Genomic DNA, 15,977 nt, shown 5'->3' on the forward strand with positions numbered 1-15,977 from the left:
ATGTATGTATGTATGTATGTATGTATGTATGTATGTATGTATGTATGTATGTATGTATGTATGTATGTATGTATGTATGTATGTATGCATGTTTGTTACTCTTTCACGCAAATACTACTCAACCGATCACGATGAAATTTAGTATATAGGTAGCTGAAAACCCAGACTAACACATAGGCTACTTTTTATCTCGGAGTTTCCGAGGGATTGGGATTTACATGGGAAGAGTTTCCACGCGGACGAAGTCGCGGGGCGGCCTCTAGTATGCAAATAAATCTTTGATGCATGTCGTGCTTTGAGTCCGTACCAGTCACAATCACTACTAAATATTATCGAATTAATACATTTCTACCCAAACTATCAGGAAAAGGGAACTATTTTTATCCAAAACCCTATTTTTTCAACAAAAAAGCCACACGCACGAATTAACATAAACATCAATGGGGCAAACATTATAAGTGTCCCGTTTCACCCCCTAAGGGGTGAATATCATTATAGGGGTAAGAAACATGTCATTAGTAGCACGGCCATATTGCCCCGCTATTGTGTACTAGCCTTAATTAATATCGTGCGTTGCGTCGATAAACCCGGGTGTACACTGAACAAGATTTTTAGATTGTGTTTTTGAAAGAATAGTTTTATTTTGGTATAGTTTGGGTTAATTTTACTTGGTTTAATTTTGTTGAGGGTGTTATGGAACACGGATGGGGTGATATTGAACTGATAATTAAATACAATTTTCTAAGGGAATGGTTTGAAATTAAAACCTTGTAGGGAAAAGCAACCTTACATTAACTCTATATTGCATATACAAATAAAAAACATACATTTAAAAACGGTGTCATCTATAGAGAAGGGATAACTTTATTGTCTATTTTAGTAAATTTTTAGATCCCCAGAAATATTGTTAAATTTGCTGAAAGATGTAATACCAGTTATCCCCGCCGCTCCACACAATCTACGACGGTAATAACTTAGTATAGGCGCCCATAGCCAGTTGTGCTCACCGGTCGGTAAACGATCTGTGGGTTAAGCAACCGTTGGCGCGGTCATTCCATAGATGGGTGACCGCATAGTGGTATTTGAGCGGGGCGTCTCCGTGCTTCGGAGGGCACGTAAAAAGTCGGTCCCGGCTGTTATCTACTAAAGGTAACAGTCGTTAAGCCATGTCAAAGGCCTTCGGGCGGCTTGAACAACTTTGACACTAGGTTGACCACTGACCACGATAAGATGAGAAGATAACTTAGTATCTTTCAAATAATGAACGAATATTTGCATTGAATTACCTACACTTAAATCCCTCATCATAGAAGTTCATTCATCGTCTAAGTTATTTACATGCTGGGAGTCGAAAGTCATCTGAGTATCTTTCACCACGACAAAAGCCTGAACATAACCACACAATACATTGAAACTCACCTCAATTTAGTAAGAACCAGTACAGCGGGTCTTGTATCACTCCTGAAGGTAGCTCTGACTCCGAGGGTAGCATCAGCCCAGTGTGACGTCACTCCTTCACGGGTGTCCAGCCTGAAGACAAAGAAATAACATTTAGTTAACATCTACTAAGGAGGGAATTAAAAGGTAGTGATGGTGGCAGCTGCGGCCGCATTTACGTCAATCGCTCAACATTCACACATTAACCTCAGTACACATTGATAAAAACTAATATTAAAAAAAAAACATTATTTCACCGCAAGACAAATGCAGTGCTGCCTCCGTGGCAGTGGTCGCAGTGGTTTAGGTCGCCACGCCGCTACCATTGCGTCGGGGTCGTGGGTTCGATTCCCGCACGAAACAATTATTTGTGCGGACCACAAATATTTTTTTCAGGGTCTGGTTGTACTTTGTGTCTGTTGTTTTTGTATGTTTGTAAAGGTCCCCGCGACACAAGAACAATTCTGAGTACAGGGGTTGTCTCAAAAAAAAAGTAAAAGATTTCTTTTATAATAAAATATAGTAAGTATTAACGATTACATTTTTACTTTTGGTCACTTAAAAAGATTAAATAATTTGATCAAAACTATTCCAATCTCAAAATGACCCAAAATTGTATAAATTACTTAATAAAAAATAAATTTCATCGCCCAATATCTCTAAAAGTATGTTCCTCAAACAATTCATAAGTATGTAGACAAGTAGCAAAACGCTAGAACTTGGTACAAAAGTAATAACGTCTATTCGCTATTCGCTCTATTCCCCATTTCAAACACTTATATTTCCAATCTAAGTTTTAATAAACCACTGAGACGATTTCATACAAATTGTTCGGGAATATGGACCACGGTTTCAATATGGGAATGGTAAGTAAACCAAGATTAAGGTTAGGTTATTGAATTACTGTTTTGCTGAAACTTAGTTAAGTGTTAACTTTGCAATTTTCGGGGTATGTAACGTTAACTAGGTTAGTATTCGGATGGATGATCATTTAGTTTATGATTTGTATCAGAAGTGAGGTTAAGCGTTACTTTGGAAGACGTTTTGGGTTTAAGAGACACTAAAAAACATAGGGTACTGCAGGGGCTTTTATAAATATACACAAAAAAAACAACAGAGAAACAGGTGGCGTGATGCCTAAGGTAAAAATAAAATAGAATCTAAGAGAAAACGTCTTTTTATCTACTATGGGAATCGAACTCCCATCCGAAATACTTCTTTGTATCAAACCTGAGACTATAAGGAAACAGTCGTAAGCTTAGTTGTAATTTTCTATAAACCAAACAAACTGTATATTTTAATACATAAGAGCATTAAAAAATTTCATGAAGTAATCAGTGTACCTATAAGTAACGCTACTGAAATATCGTTAAAAATAACGACCCAATAACTGCTATTAAATAACCGCTAATAGCCTATTCGTTTATCAGTATTGGAACCACAAACATACCGACAGAAAACTTTAACTTATAACATAAAAAAACACCGTGAAATAATATGTTAATGTTGAAAGAGAAATATACTTAGTATACGTCACGTTATAACTGTTATTTTAATTCAGCTATAACGTTTTAATGTGATTTTGTGTTATCTATTCAAGTAAGATTAGAGTTAAGATAATATGAGTATCTTATTGAGGTTTGTTTAGATCGTGAGAAGAGCTACTAAGCATTCTTTTAAAAGACAGTAAATTCATACATACATAGAATCAAGCCTTTATCCTAGGCAGACAGAGACCAGAGAACATCACATGGTACGATCTTCACAAAATTTTCTTGCCTCATTCACATTCTCACATCTTGTCATACAGGACAACGGTAAATAAAATTATATAAGCTACAAATTTTTGTTACATACAATTCTAGAAACTCTGTTTTCTCTATTGACTAGGGTTTGAGGCTTAAGTTTAGATACCAAATAGGAACTTCTTGATGTCAGTTCGATAATTTATTGACTGATCATGAGTAGACATGCTTTTTTTAAACTTTAGATAGCTACTCTACCTCTAGATTGCTGAAGGACCATCTTAACATAATATTCTGCATTTTTTTCTAATAAACTCTTTAGATAGCTTCTCTACATTGCAGAATAATCAACAATCATGTATACATATATAACTTTTTCTGACAATGTAATGAGATATTGATGAGATTCTGTTGCGCGACTTCAAGAAACGTGTTTCGGCTCTAAATGACATCATACACTGTTGCTACACATCGAGAGCACAACAAACACATTTTGATATATAAACGATGAATTGATATCATAACTATTAAGATGATTTCCTACCATTATCGATCCAGCTATCTAGTAGCTATCAAAACATTTTGTAACGTGACAAATTAATTATCACCCACCTAATTTGAAAAGGCTAAATTCAGGAATTTCGATAAATTCCAGTAATAGCAGTTTTAATGGCGAGCTGAATACACTTGAATTAAAATTGTGGCGTTCTCTGCCCTCTACTTACCTCAATGGAAAAAACATGAATACGAAGTGATAAATTTGTACAGTTGTGTATAAAATAGTAGGTACAATAAGAAGTAATTGGGTCATATTTATAGCATATTATTTTACCGTAACGTAGCCTAAAGTTGTCATAATTTGAATATCGTGATTCCGAACAGTCGAACCAGTTGACTACAAACAAAAAATATTCAAATGCTTAAATATATTAAGCGTTGAAAGTTATAACGTTATAAATAGCAGTTATAGTTATTAAAGCATTTGGAGTTATTTATTTAGATATAAACTATATATTTTATAGTCCGTTATTGGTATATTTTGTATTGAAACTGTCATCATTAGTTTATTTTAATGTTTGAAGAGATGCTTAATTAAAAAAGCAATAGCATAGATTAGCAATTAATATAATTTATTCATTCAATTTCAATTAATCGATTTTTATTGACGATTAATTACTAAAATAATTTTGACTAAGTCAAGTAGATTATAAAAATGCTCAACTCGGCCCGCTTTTAGTAAGTTATAGGTAAGGTGGTCTACTTTAATTCAACGAAAAATTTAGTATACTTGCCGAAACATCATGGTCTTTTTCACCACAAATCCGTACCTCGAGGATTTCGTTTCGTAATACAAGATAAGGCCTTATGATTTAACCCAATCAAAAAGCTTCATACAAATATAATATTTCGATTTGACAAAACATTATGCTTCGTGGACACGGATACCGAGCGTAGCAAATATATAAATTACACATAAAAGACTAACTTCTGAAAAAAAATTAATCAAAAAAAATTACACACTTTAATCTACATCCGTGTACCAAATATCAAAAAACATTCAATCGTGTTTACGTGAAAGGGTAACATACTTCCATAAAAAACTTTCGCATTAGGAGTAATACACGTCCGGACGCAGTACAGTATAAGTAATTTTTTTATTAATTTCAATCAAAATTCCCCAATAAATTTTGTACCCAAGTACTTCGATCAAACCCAACTAATTAACCATGCACCAAATCTCAAAGTTCGTTAACCCTAAATCGTTGAAATCGCTCGATCACGAGCCAGCTTATAACATCTTTTGTGGCAGGAAACGGTTGACAACGGTGACATGGGATCTAAATTGACAGCTCGTAGGATTAGTGTTTGACTAGGGAGTGCCGCTACTTGAGATTTGTTTAAACTTTTTTTGTAATCGGTGTTTTGTCTTAAAGCCGCTATGGGAACAGGTTTTTATACGATTGTGTTCTGAAGTAGTGTGCATTATAGTTTAGGGTATCATATTGTGCATGTTAAAGTTAGAAAGATCTCTTATTTACAACGCTTGCCGAGGTTGGTCTGTGGATGGGTGACCATCTTATACATATCGAGTTCTTCCGTGTTTCGGAAGGCACGTTAAATTGTGGGTCCCGGCTGTAAATGCAGAATTGCAGATACCAAGATTATGAAACTAACTCCTTTTTTTATTGTAAATGATGAATGTAAAACGAATAAATATCTAGTTTTAAATAAATTCTCGGTATAAGTATAATTATACAAAAAAATCTATCGATAAAACAAACGATCGTTTGATTTCTTATTCATACTTAGGATATAATTTCCTTTGTTACTCAGGTTTTGAACACTCAACCTCTCACATGGGAGGCGACTGTAACCGCTTTGCTATCACGGATAAATAAACCCCACCTCTATAACAAGAGGGTTGTTTTTCTAACTGCATCAAAATAAGGTTGTTTGTTTCCTATGAATTTGTATAACAAACTATTCTATTGGATTTCTACTTTAAATTCAGTTAAACCTAGTAAGCTCAAGAATATTAAGGTGAGTCCACATTAGACCATCTTTGAGCACATAACATTCTAGCGAATATTTTGCACGGTTAAATGCTAAAGGTTATGACAAAACCATTCCTATTTTGACAATTTAAGATTCCGTATTGTTCGTTACTGTGCTAGAATTATTAGCAACGGTGAGTTGAGTCACTTAAATTAATTTTTTTACCGCATAAGTGTTCTCTGTTGTCTACTTTTTTCTGCAGCCATTTATTTTTCTTATCTGACAAAGCCATCAGTATTTTTTTACACTAGCACTTACGCCAGCTGCGTTAAAATCTTTCTCATTCTCGAACCTTTTGCTAAACAAAAACACAAATACAATGACTAACTAAATATTTGTTACAAGTAAACTCACAAACCTGTACAAACCTCTACACATAACAACACACGAGTTTTTGGCAAACACACAAAAGTGTCCATTGTTTCACTTTAACGTTCAAACTTTTTATTGTTTTCCCTAAATTTTCAATTCCTTTTTATGTTGTTCTAAAGTTCAGTTTATGAGGCATATGTAATGATTGTATAAAAGTATTTTGTTTATATAGGAAGCAAGTTATGGTATAAGTTTTAGGTCTCAGGGACGAAGCTGGCGGCAGAGTTGAATCGGGTTATACGAGTGTGTGTATGCTAGTTTCGAAAAGGTCTTTCATACTACTCTTTGGTAAACATACTAATGTTGTATGTCTTGTTTTTTAATACTTTTAAAGGCTGAACCGACTTTGAAAAAGAGGACAGGGTGCTTCATTCAACGGAAAAGGACAGTCTATTTTTTACAAAATATAATCTAGTAGTGTATTATTCCTAATAAATAAAGCAAAAATATGTGCGCAAATTACGCTCTTTTGTGGAACTAATTATTAATGTAAAATATTCGATACGGAAGTGATACAATACAGAGTTTATACGTTTAACAGGTTAACGCTACGCATATATTTATTTATCGTTATCTTAATAAAATGTGTAAGGACCCTAATTGTGTTGGCAATAGTTAGATAGAAAATATTTGTATGTGTGTGTGTGTGCGTTCGTGTTTGTGTAAAACGGATATAATTTATGTGACTTACCAAAGTTTTTGAAATTTTGTAATAATTTTTCGGAAAAATGAGTTTGTTATTCGAACTTCCAAGTTTAAAAATATTATTCTGAACATGTTAAAGGAAAGAATAAAGGGTTTTACAGTTTTATGTAGGTAAAGTTGACTGAAAATTATTTTCATGATAGACAGGATTTGATTCCCAAACCAGAATCAGAACGCAATCTCGCTTACTCTGTTATTCTGTAAAAAATAAATTTAAGTTAAATACCACTGAAACACTAAACTAATCGTACTCTATAAGTTGATCCACATTAAAAAACATTTTAACACATAATATACCTACATATTCTATCTAAATATCACACACAAGATACTGTGTTACACAAAGATTACCAACATCTTAGACCGAACATATCAGATAGAAATACTAATAAATATTAAAGAAGAGTTTAATAGAATTGATAGAAATATTTCAAGATAAAGCTTAAGAGCCACGGCTATTAGAATTAACATTGTCTTTAATACTAAATATGGTTTGTTTCCATTGACACTAACATTTCTTGGGTGTAGTAAAAACAATGACTGTCATTGTAATTTTCACGCGTGTAGTTGAGGTACAGCTAAACTATGTGTCGTTTTTAACACGAAAATTTTAACAACTGTGCAATGCGTATCTAAATATTAAAAAAATACAAAGCACATTCAACTTGTTTCGTAAAGCCGTTACTAAGAACCTAAAACTTAACATTTACAAAAAAAGTCTTCACTTAAAGTTTCACTTCGTTTACTGCAAATCATTATTAAAGGATTTGTTTGTCATTTCGCATAATTAATCTTGAACTAATGTTACTTCAAATTTAGCATTCTCATTAATTACTGAAAATATTATTATAACATATATTTTTTTTTAATCCGAGAACGATATGAACAAAATATGCCATTGAAACAACGTTCCAACTTTCGTTACGTCAAAATTCTCGTTGTCCAACGGAAACGCACAAAATTAAACTAAGTAAGCCCTTGGCACGACATCGGCATGTTTGAACCGACGCAGCTCTGTATGAGATTATTATCACATGACAAGACGCAGCATCAAATGTGACGTGAGGAGGAATTTCAATAATATATCGATGTGTTCGGCTTCTGGTTTAAGTTTCTAATCTGTTGTGAGGGATTTTTGTTTTAGATGAATTTTTGTAGGTGTATTGGAAAGTTTTTTTTTATAGGCTGCTTCTGCACTAAGAATTGCTCTTGTGTCGCGGGGACTTTTACAAACATACAAACAACGGGCACAAAGTACAACCAGACCCGAAACAATTATTTGTGGATCGTACAAATAATTGTTCCGTGTGGGAATCGAACCCACGACCTCCCGACGCAATGGTAGCGGCGTGGCGACCTAAACCAATGCGCCATGGAGGCAGTCAATATGTTATTGTCGGGTGTTTTGGGTTAAATTTACAATTTCATTATAATTTTTGTTCTTAACTTCTATTTTATAAATGATTTTACTCGTGCCAAGTTGCAATAAGTCAGTGTTTCCTATATTTTAACGAAACATGAGCTCTGATGATGTTTAAACCGAAACAGCTCTGTATGAGATTACTATCACAAGACAAGACGCAGCATCAAATGTGACATGTGGAGGAATTTCAATAATATATCGATGTGTTCGGCTTCTGGTTAAAGTTTCTAATCTTTAAGAGAGATTTTGTTTTAGATGAATATTTTAAGTTATACACCATGGTTGTAGTGGGATTTGACCAAGTATTCGTGGGTTCGATTCTCAAGTTAATTTATTTTATTAACAATACATGTCATGTCTCTCATGACACACTCAGTTCCCGTTGTAAAGCATTTTCAGTGAAACATAAAATCTTGATGGTAAAAATAAAACTTATGAACTAGCATTTTGCAAAGTTTTAATTATTTTTTCTTTTTCTTGACCCAATTCAAAGCTGTTAGGCAACTTGAACAACTTTGACACTAGGTTGAAGACTAACCATACGATACAGCGAATTCGAGGTGCGTCATATAATAAATGCCGTAACAATACACCTGAATATATTACTTAACGTGTGACTATTAAATGTCCTAAATTTAATAGGCATACGACCCCTCTCACACGGTTCCGTAACACAATTAAGTTTGACAGACTAGCACTTAGGCGAATGTCAGGCTAACTGATTCAATGAAATGCTTCTAACAATATGACAGAGGGAAAAGGTTTAAGGGTCATCTTTCGTCAAATACTGTAGGATCCTATTTTTATCTCAGAATCTATAGCTTGTCTTTGTGGCGCGGTTGGTAGTGTATGCGACTTCAACGCAAAGGTCTCAGGTTCAAATCCTGAGTTCGGACAAAAAGTATTGTCAAAGGTTTTCTGTTATGATTTTTTTAGAGATTTCTGAAAGTTAGGAGTTAATGTCGTAAACCTCCTCGAAAAGCGCATACAGTCGTCAGTCCTGCGGCTAATCTCTCACTGGTAGTATCGGTTATCAGTTCGAAAATAAAGTGTGTTGAGTATCCTGCACACACTTAGATACTATAAACAAAGGCCTGCACCATAGACGGTTTCGAATCAAGTTGACCGTAACCAGATATCGACTGGGAGGACATTATTAGTGCGTCATGGAATATTTTAGTACTGTTTAGGAATCAGACTCACACCATTTAGCACTTTGATAACGCTGTGACTGAAAAGCCATGGTTTAGTAGCATTGCACTTATTTTCTTTTTACAAACGGATAGTAAATTACAAAAAGGCACATCTTACACTGCAAGAATATTAAACATAATCCCTTTTGACATTGCATAATAGTCTTTGATATACTTACGTGTATATAGGAGTCTCATGTCCCTGCTTGTACCAGATGACGAGTCCCATGCGGTCATCAGGTAGCGCTGGTGTGACGTCACAGGGTAGTTCCACACCCCCGCCCGTTGGCGCGTGCAGGGATTCGATGGAAGCTGGAAAGATGAGAAAATAATTATGAGTACAACATTGTTATAGTGTAAGGTAGGTAAATTTTAAAAGTACAATAAATAAATAAAATAATAGTTGAGTATGAAAAGAACCTTCGTTTGCGGCGCAGTCGGGTAAGAAAAGTGTGTAGGTTTTTAAGAGGGTTATTATCGTAGGTACTGTTTGAGATAGTAAATTTGAAAATCATATAATTAGGGGGAATAAGTACCTACTTAAAAATAAGAACTTCCTCTGTTTTTTGAAGTTGGTTAAAATGGGAGGCAATAAGTTGAATTTTGGTCAAACTGCCTTAATTAACGTTTGTGTGATTTTTAGACCTAGAATTCATAATCGTCTGTTTATTAAAGAAAATGGTAACAAAAAGATACTATTTGCTCTAGAAAAAAATATTTTCTGAGCATACGAAAACTTTGAAAAAATATATTTTTTTTGCATTCAAAACTCATTATTCACACAGGATTTTCTTCTTAGAAATATACTTTTGAACATGATAATGAAGACACTTTTTAAAATTAACGTTCCTAATATTTATCACACAAAAATATTTTAATGACAAAAAAGATATCATTTCAATCTTAAAAAATACGCTCCAATAAAAATCACAGTTTTTATCGCACCAATAATCTCACGATAAAAGTAAGTACAGTCACGGGCAAAATATCTAATAATGTCATATTTTCAACACATTACTATGTATAAAATCACCATATTAATATAAATGAGTAGTCTTAAAATAAAGAAAGGCAACAAGCTGCACTAGTTTTAATGTTTCTTTCCGTGTTTCAATATTTTATTATCTTAGTTCAACATAATAGGGGTTCCTATAGCCATATACCGAGTCGTACAATACGAAATTCTGGAATTTCGTATTGTACGACGAATTTCTTTACACAGCATACGAAATTCTGGAATTTCGTATGCTGTGTAAAGAAATTCAAATATATATATATATAAAACGATTAGTATTCTGCCTGACGACCCGCAAATCGGACCTGAAATGTCGATCAGCACCCGAAACTATTACCACTCAGACCCGCCTTTGTGATCCTGATAAAAAAAATGTAAATACGTCACACATTTTTGCCCACGACTGTACATCTTTCGTCAAAAATACGCCCAAAGCGTTACAGGCATGCAATAATCAGCGTTATAAAGTACCAGTGATAAAAAATACCTGTTAAATTACTACCCTTGAAGATATCGGGATACAAGAAGTATTATTATAATGACTGCTCTTGGGCACAATTGCTACTCCCCGGGATGGCAAGATGGCAAGATCAAGTTCGGAGATTGTCATGGCAAATGCTCGGGGAATTTTAATAGTATATTTCTTGATATTATTTTATGGATAAGGGAGATTTCGTGTGATAAATTCGTGATAACTTATTAGTTGTTGTGAATTACGTATGGTAAATAATGCAAATAAAATGTTGTGATTGTAGTCGTTAATTAAATACTGCCTTGCGGTTTAAGATGATAGATTGATACAAGAAAGATGCGATACTTTGACTCTGATCGCGATCTGACTATCAAAACACTGGAGTAGTACACTGTCAGTTAATTTGAAGTTGAAGTTTTATAATGTACAGTTAAAATATATTAGTACAGTCTTACTTTATAATTCGTTTTATTCGTAATACGTTACAAATTTTATAATAGTAGACCGTGTTAATCGTTTATTAATCGATATTGTTGGGAGACTAAAAAATGTTTCTAATTATTTTAGACTAAAAAAAATTTTTTTTTTAGTCTCCTAACAATATATCTCAAAGAAAACTATCTCAAGAAGACATCTTCTTAAAAAATTCGAAAAGGATGAAAATATATCCATTGGCATGTATGTACTTATGATTATCTTTATTTAATATATAAACTAATACTCGACTAAAAAGTGATTTTAAAAGATTTCCACACAAACTACACATAACAAAACATGTTCAACAGGATTTAACTTGCAAGCAACATTCTCAACTGTTACCAAAGCCTCACCCCCAAATACAGGGGGAGTAGGGGGAGTAGGGGGCGCCCCCTACAAGATGTACACGTAGTGAAGACGAGATGAGCATCAATTTGCATGGCAATCAATAGTTTCATCTTTATCGTGGCATTAATACATGCAGTGGTAGCCGATGCATGTGCATTTAAATGTGTGATACGGTTTTTGTGTATTGATATGAATGTTTAAAAGATTTGTAGATGTGATGTGATGTTGATTTTGCCTATGCGAGTATATTTTCTGATTCACGGGGATATTGTTTTGGTTAGAAAATTAGCTGTTGTATTTTTTTTAGGTTATAGGTTTGTTCTGTTGAGTTTATCGCAAAAAGTTTTTCGTTCGTTATTCGTTAAAGTTTCAGGATTAAAATCGAATGGTTAGAAAAACTTACTATCTCTTAATCTTAAGTAATTAAGTTGATACCTTGTTACAAAATTGTATCAATAACTAGCAAGGTGCTGTAGCTACCCAACTAGCACACAAGCGCTATAACAAGCTGCACAATGGCCGGGTAAAGGATTTTTATAACGCCTTAGGCTCTTTAGTAAGAAGTATAGTGGTTCTATAAGCGGCTACAGATCTCTTGTAGCGTCAAATAGGCCCATACTGTCCAGCTTATAGCTCGACATTGGATCTACAGTGGTCGTAAATAGTAATTATAATAGTACGTAGTATAGTAGTAATACAGGAGCGCTAAAATAAGATGAAGGTGGTATAATCGCGCTACAAGAGCTTTTTCGCAGCTTCGTGGCGCTTACCAGCTGTTGTACAGAGGTGGTTAGCGCCACGAGCGTTCGAAAAAGCTCTTGCAGCGCGATTATACCACCTTTACCTTATTTTAGCGCTACTGTGTAACGGTTATAAATGCTAACGCTCTAAATTAGTAATATGCTCGGTTTATTATGATGTAAACTAAATATATTGTATTAAAATGAATCATCAGTGACAAATGAGGAGACATTTTATTTTTACGGATTGGATTATGAAAATAACAAGTAGTCTATCGCTTTTATTTCTTTGTGTACGTGATATGAAAGTGCGAGTTCCAGTTTGCTGTCAATATATATGTATATTATCGTCAATATTTTCATGCGCCCTCCAAATATTCAGTTTTAAATGCAAAAATTATATAGATATGTGGATTTGGAAATTGTGTTTTGAACATAAATAAGACTTTGAGGATTACAGATAGTTTAATTAGGGTTATAGGTAATAAAAAATGATTTTAATTATGTTAACGTTACCAGGCTATAGATTTATATGATCTTCAAAAGATCGTAATAACCTCAAAAATATGTTTAGTTGTTTTGGTCGCACACCAGCATTTTACTCGTACTTTTAGGGGTCAGTCGTTGAATGTTAAAATTGTTTGAAAATCTTTTTATTTTATTTTATTTTATTTTATTTTATTTTATTTTATTTTATTTTATTTTATTTTATTTTATTTTATTTTATTTTATTTTATTTTATTTTATTTTATTTTATTTTATTTTATTTTATTTTATTTTATTTTATTTTATTTTATTTTATTTTATTTTATTTTATTTTATTTTATTTTATTTTATTTTATTTTATTTTATTTTATTTTATTTTATTTTATTTTATTTTATTTTATTTTATTTTATTTTATTTTATTTTATTTTATTTTATTTTATTTTATTTTATTTTATTTTATTTTATTTTATTTTATTTTATTTTATTTTATTTTATTTTATTTTATTTTATTTTATTTTATTTTATTTTATTTTATTTTATTTTATTTTATTTTATTTTATTTTATTTTATTTTATTTTATTTTATTTTATTTTATTTTATTTTATTTTATTTTATTTTATTTTATTTTATTTCATTTTATTTTATTTTATTTTATTTTATTTTTTCTTTAAAAACAGTTGACAGACTGAACCACCACTGCACCTAAATATATTATTATGATAATAATTTTAAGCTTTAGTATAAAGGTATATTACTCGGTTATAGCGCTTTAGGTGCTTAACATAATTCTGTAATCCCCATGGCTGTAAAAATGTTTCGAATGATACCTTATACATCTATTTGCCGTACAGAAGCCATATAAATATCTGATATAACGCTCAAGGCGCCATTAAAGACCTACGCAACTCTTTTATAGATGAGTAATACACTAGCCCTAAAAAAAACTGTTATACCTAAGGCATTACAAAAAGCTTATTTACGCTCTTGAGCGCTATAAGCGCAACGCATAACTCCGTTTAAACTCCTTTATCTCCTAAAGTCCCCTTATACAGTTAACGGTGTTATAGAAGATTCCATTAACTCAGTTATACTTCCCTAGGCTGTCTAGCGATGCAATTACATGCTCATATATCACTATAAGTCATTAGTTTCCTACTAAACGGCTACTGTCCCGCCTAGCTGTTAAAGGGTTTTTTAAATAGCTAGTATACAACTTATAGAGAATTGTACAGCATTTGAACGACTCTTATGCAACTATCAGGCTGTATAACGACTGTATAAGCAGCTTGTGTGCTAGTTGGGTAGGCAATTAAAACTATAACAAGGTCTTGAGATCTCAAATCATACGCAGAGATCGCAAGTACATCAACAAAATTTCTTCGATCCCGTAATTTTGTGTACTCATCTCGGAACTACTGATTTTCATCGAACGATAACACGCAATCAGCAACCATTAACTCAAAATTTTACATAAAAAATTAAACAACGCCATATATTTTTCAATTAAGCTGTTAAAAACTTCGTTAAAGCTCAGTTAAATTTTGTGAAGGCGATTTCAGGAAATGACGTCATGTGCAATCTGCTACAACGCTATATTTTCACTGCTGGCAATGTTCCAGACTAGCGTTAAAAGTTGCTATCTAGATAAATACGCTTAAAAATCTGCTTTTTAGCACATTTTTTTAGGTACTTTTTATCTATACTTTCTCCTATGTTAGGCAGCTTACGTACTTGCAAATTAATTTCGTCGCTCGGACTAATATAGGGTTACTTCAAAAACACTAAAATTTACTTTTATCTATACTTGCTCCTACTTTGGGCAGCTTCTGTACTTGCAAAATAATTCGTATTTGAACTAATATAGGGTTACTAAAACACCAAAACCCTCGACCAAAGTTGTTGCTTATAATATTAGTTATCTAGTCCTGCGTCTATTTTGGTGTTATAAAAATAACTCTGCATACAAACAATAACAGTAATTATAACTAGTCCCGAAACCACAATCTGTTGATACAAATGGTCCTCGTGTAGAAATCGAACCTACTATTTCCTGGCGAAGTGGTGACCTTAACTACTGCACCAAGGGAGCAATCAAATCAATCTTTCTATTTACTTGGCATCTAGTCTACGGTCGTAGTAACAAACTGCCAAAATGGCGTCAACTTCAAATTTATTCTTCATGGAGTGCCAAATCCGCTAGTACTAGGTACCTTCTAGTGAATTATGGTCCTGTCTGATTGATAGGGCAAGACATGTGTATTTTTTTTGTGTCGCGGGGATTTTTACAAACATACAATCAATGGACTCAAAGTACAACCAGATCGGAAACAATTATTATGGATCGTACAAATAATTGTTCTATGTGGGAATCGAACCCACAACCTCCCGAGGCAATGGTAGCGGCGTGGCGACCTAAACCACTGCGCCTTGCAGGCAGTCATTTTATACAGTACCACCGTAAAATAGATTATTAAAACAAATGACAAAGAAACCAGGTTACCATGGAGACCATTGGTTAATTTAAATGATCATGTTCTAGCCAAAGCGCAGTTTTATATTTTAGAAATAAGTGATAGATTCTAGCTTCTTATACAATAAAGTTACAACAAATATATGAAAACAACAATTGATTGGTATTGCTCGTCGAAAGAAAAAAAACTATAATTGTGTAAGAGTAAATAAACATTACAATAAAATTAAAATCGATTACTGTTCAAACGGTTTATCCGCATAATTATGCATTATCCATAATTTCAAACATAAATATGTACATAAAAGTTATTTGATAGAAGCGTTAGCACGTACCGACTATAATCGTAAAACGTTTCACGACACAATGGTTATAAAACATCATATTATATTATTATGATAAAACGGTAATACATTACTTGAATTTCTACTATATGAATAGACGCAAAATATCTGTCGTCTAGTGGGAAACTCTTCAAAATAGGAAAATATTTAAAATTACTATCAATTAGACTACTAATAATGGACTCTTTGGCGC

At 32.9% G+C, this 15,977-nt stretch overlaps 1 protein-coding gene across 3 annotated transcripts in view; it reads right to left on the reverse strand.

The window, feature by feature from the left end:
- Window positions 1-15,977, reverse strand: part of LOC142984269 (synaptogenesis protein syg-2-like) — a 434,810-nt gene that overhangs the window by 42,293 nt on the left and 376,540 nt on the right. For all 3 annotated transcript variants that reach the window (XM_076131746.1, XM_076131747.1, XM_076131748.1), the window contains 2 exons: window positions 9,611-9,743; window positions 1,420-1,530 (listed from right to left, as the gene is read on the reverse strand). In XM_076131746.1, the coding sequence (XP_075987861.1) occupies window positions 1,420-1,530; window positions 9,611-9,743 (244 nt within the window). The remainder of the gene's footprint in view (window positions 1-1,419; window positions 1,531-9,610; window positions 9,744-15,977) is intronic.

This window comes from Anticarsia gemmatalis, chromosome 26 (genome assembly GCF_050436995.1).
Source record: "Anticarsia gemmatalis isolate Benzon Research Colony breed Stoneville strain chromosome 26, ilAntGemm2 primary, whole genome shotgun sequence".
In the NCBI taxonomy this organism is placed as follows: Eukaryota; Metazoa; Arthropoda; class Insecta; order Lepidoptera; family Erebidae; genus Anticarsia; species Anticarsia gemmatalis.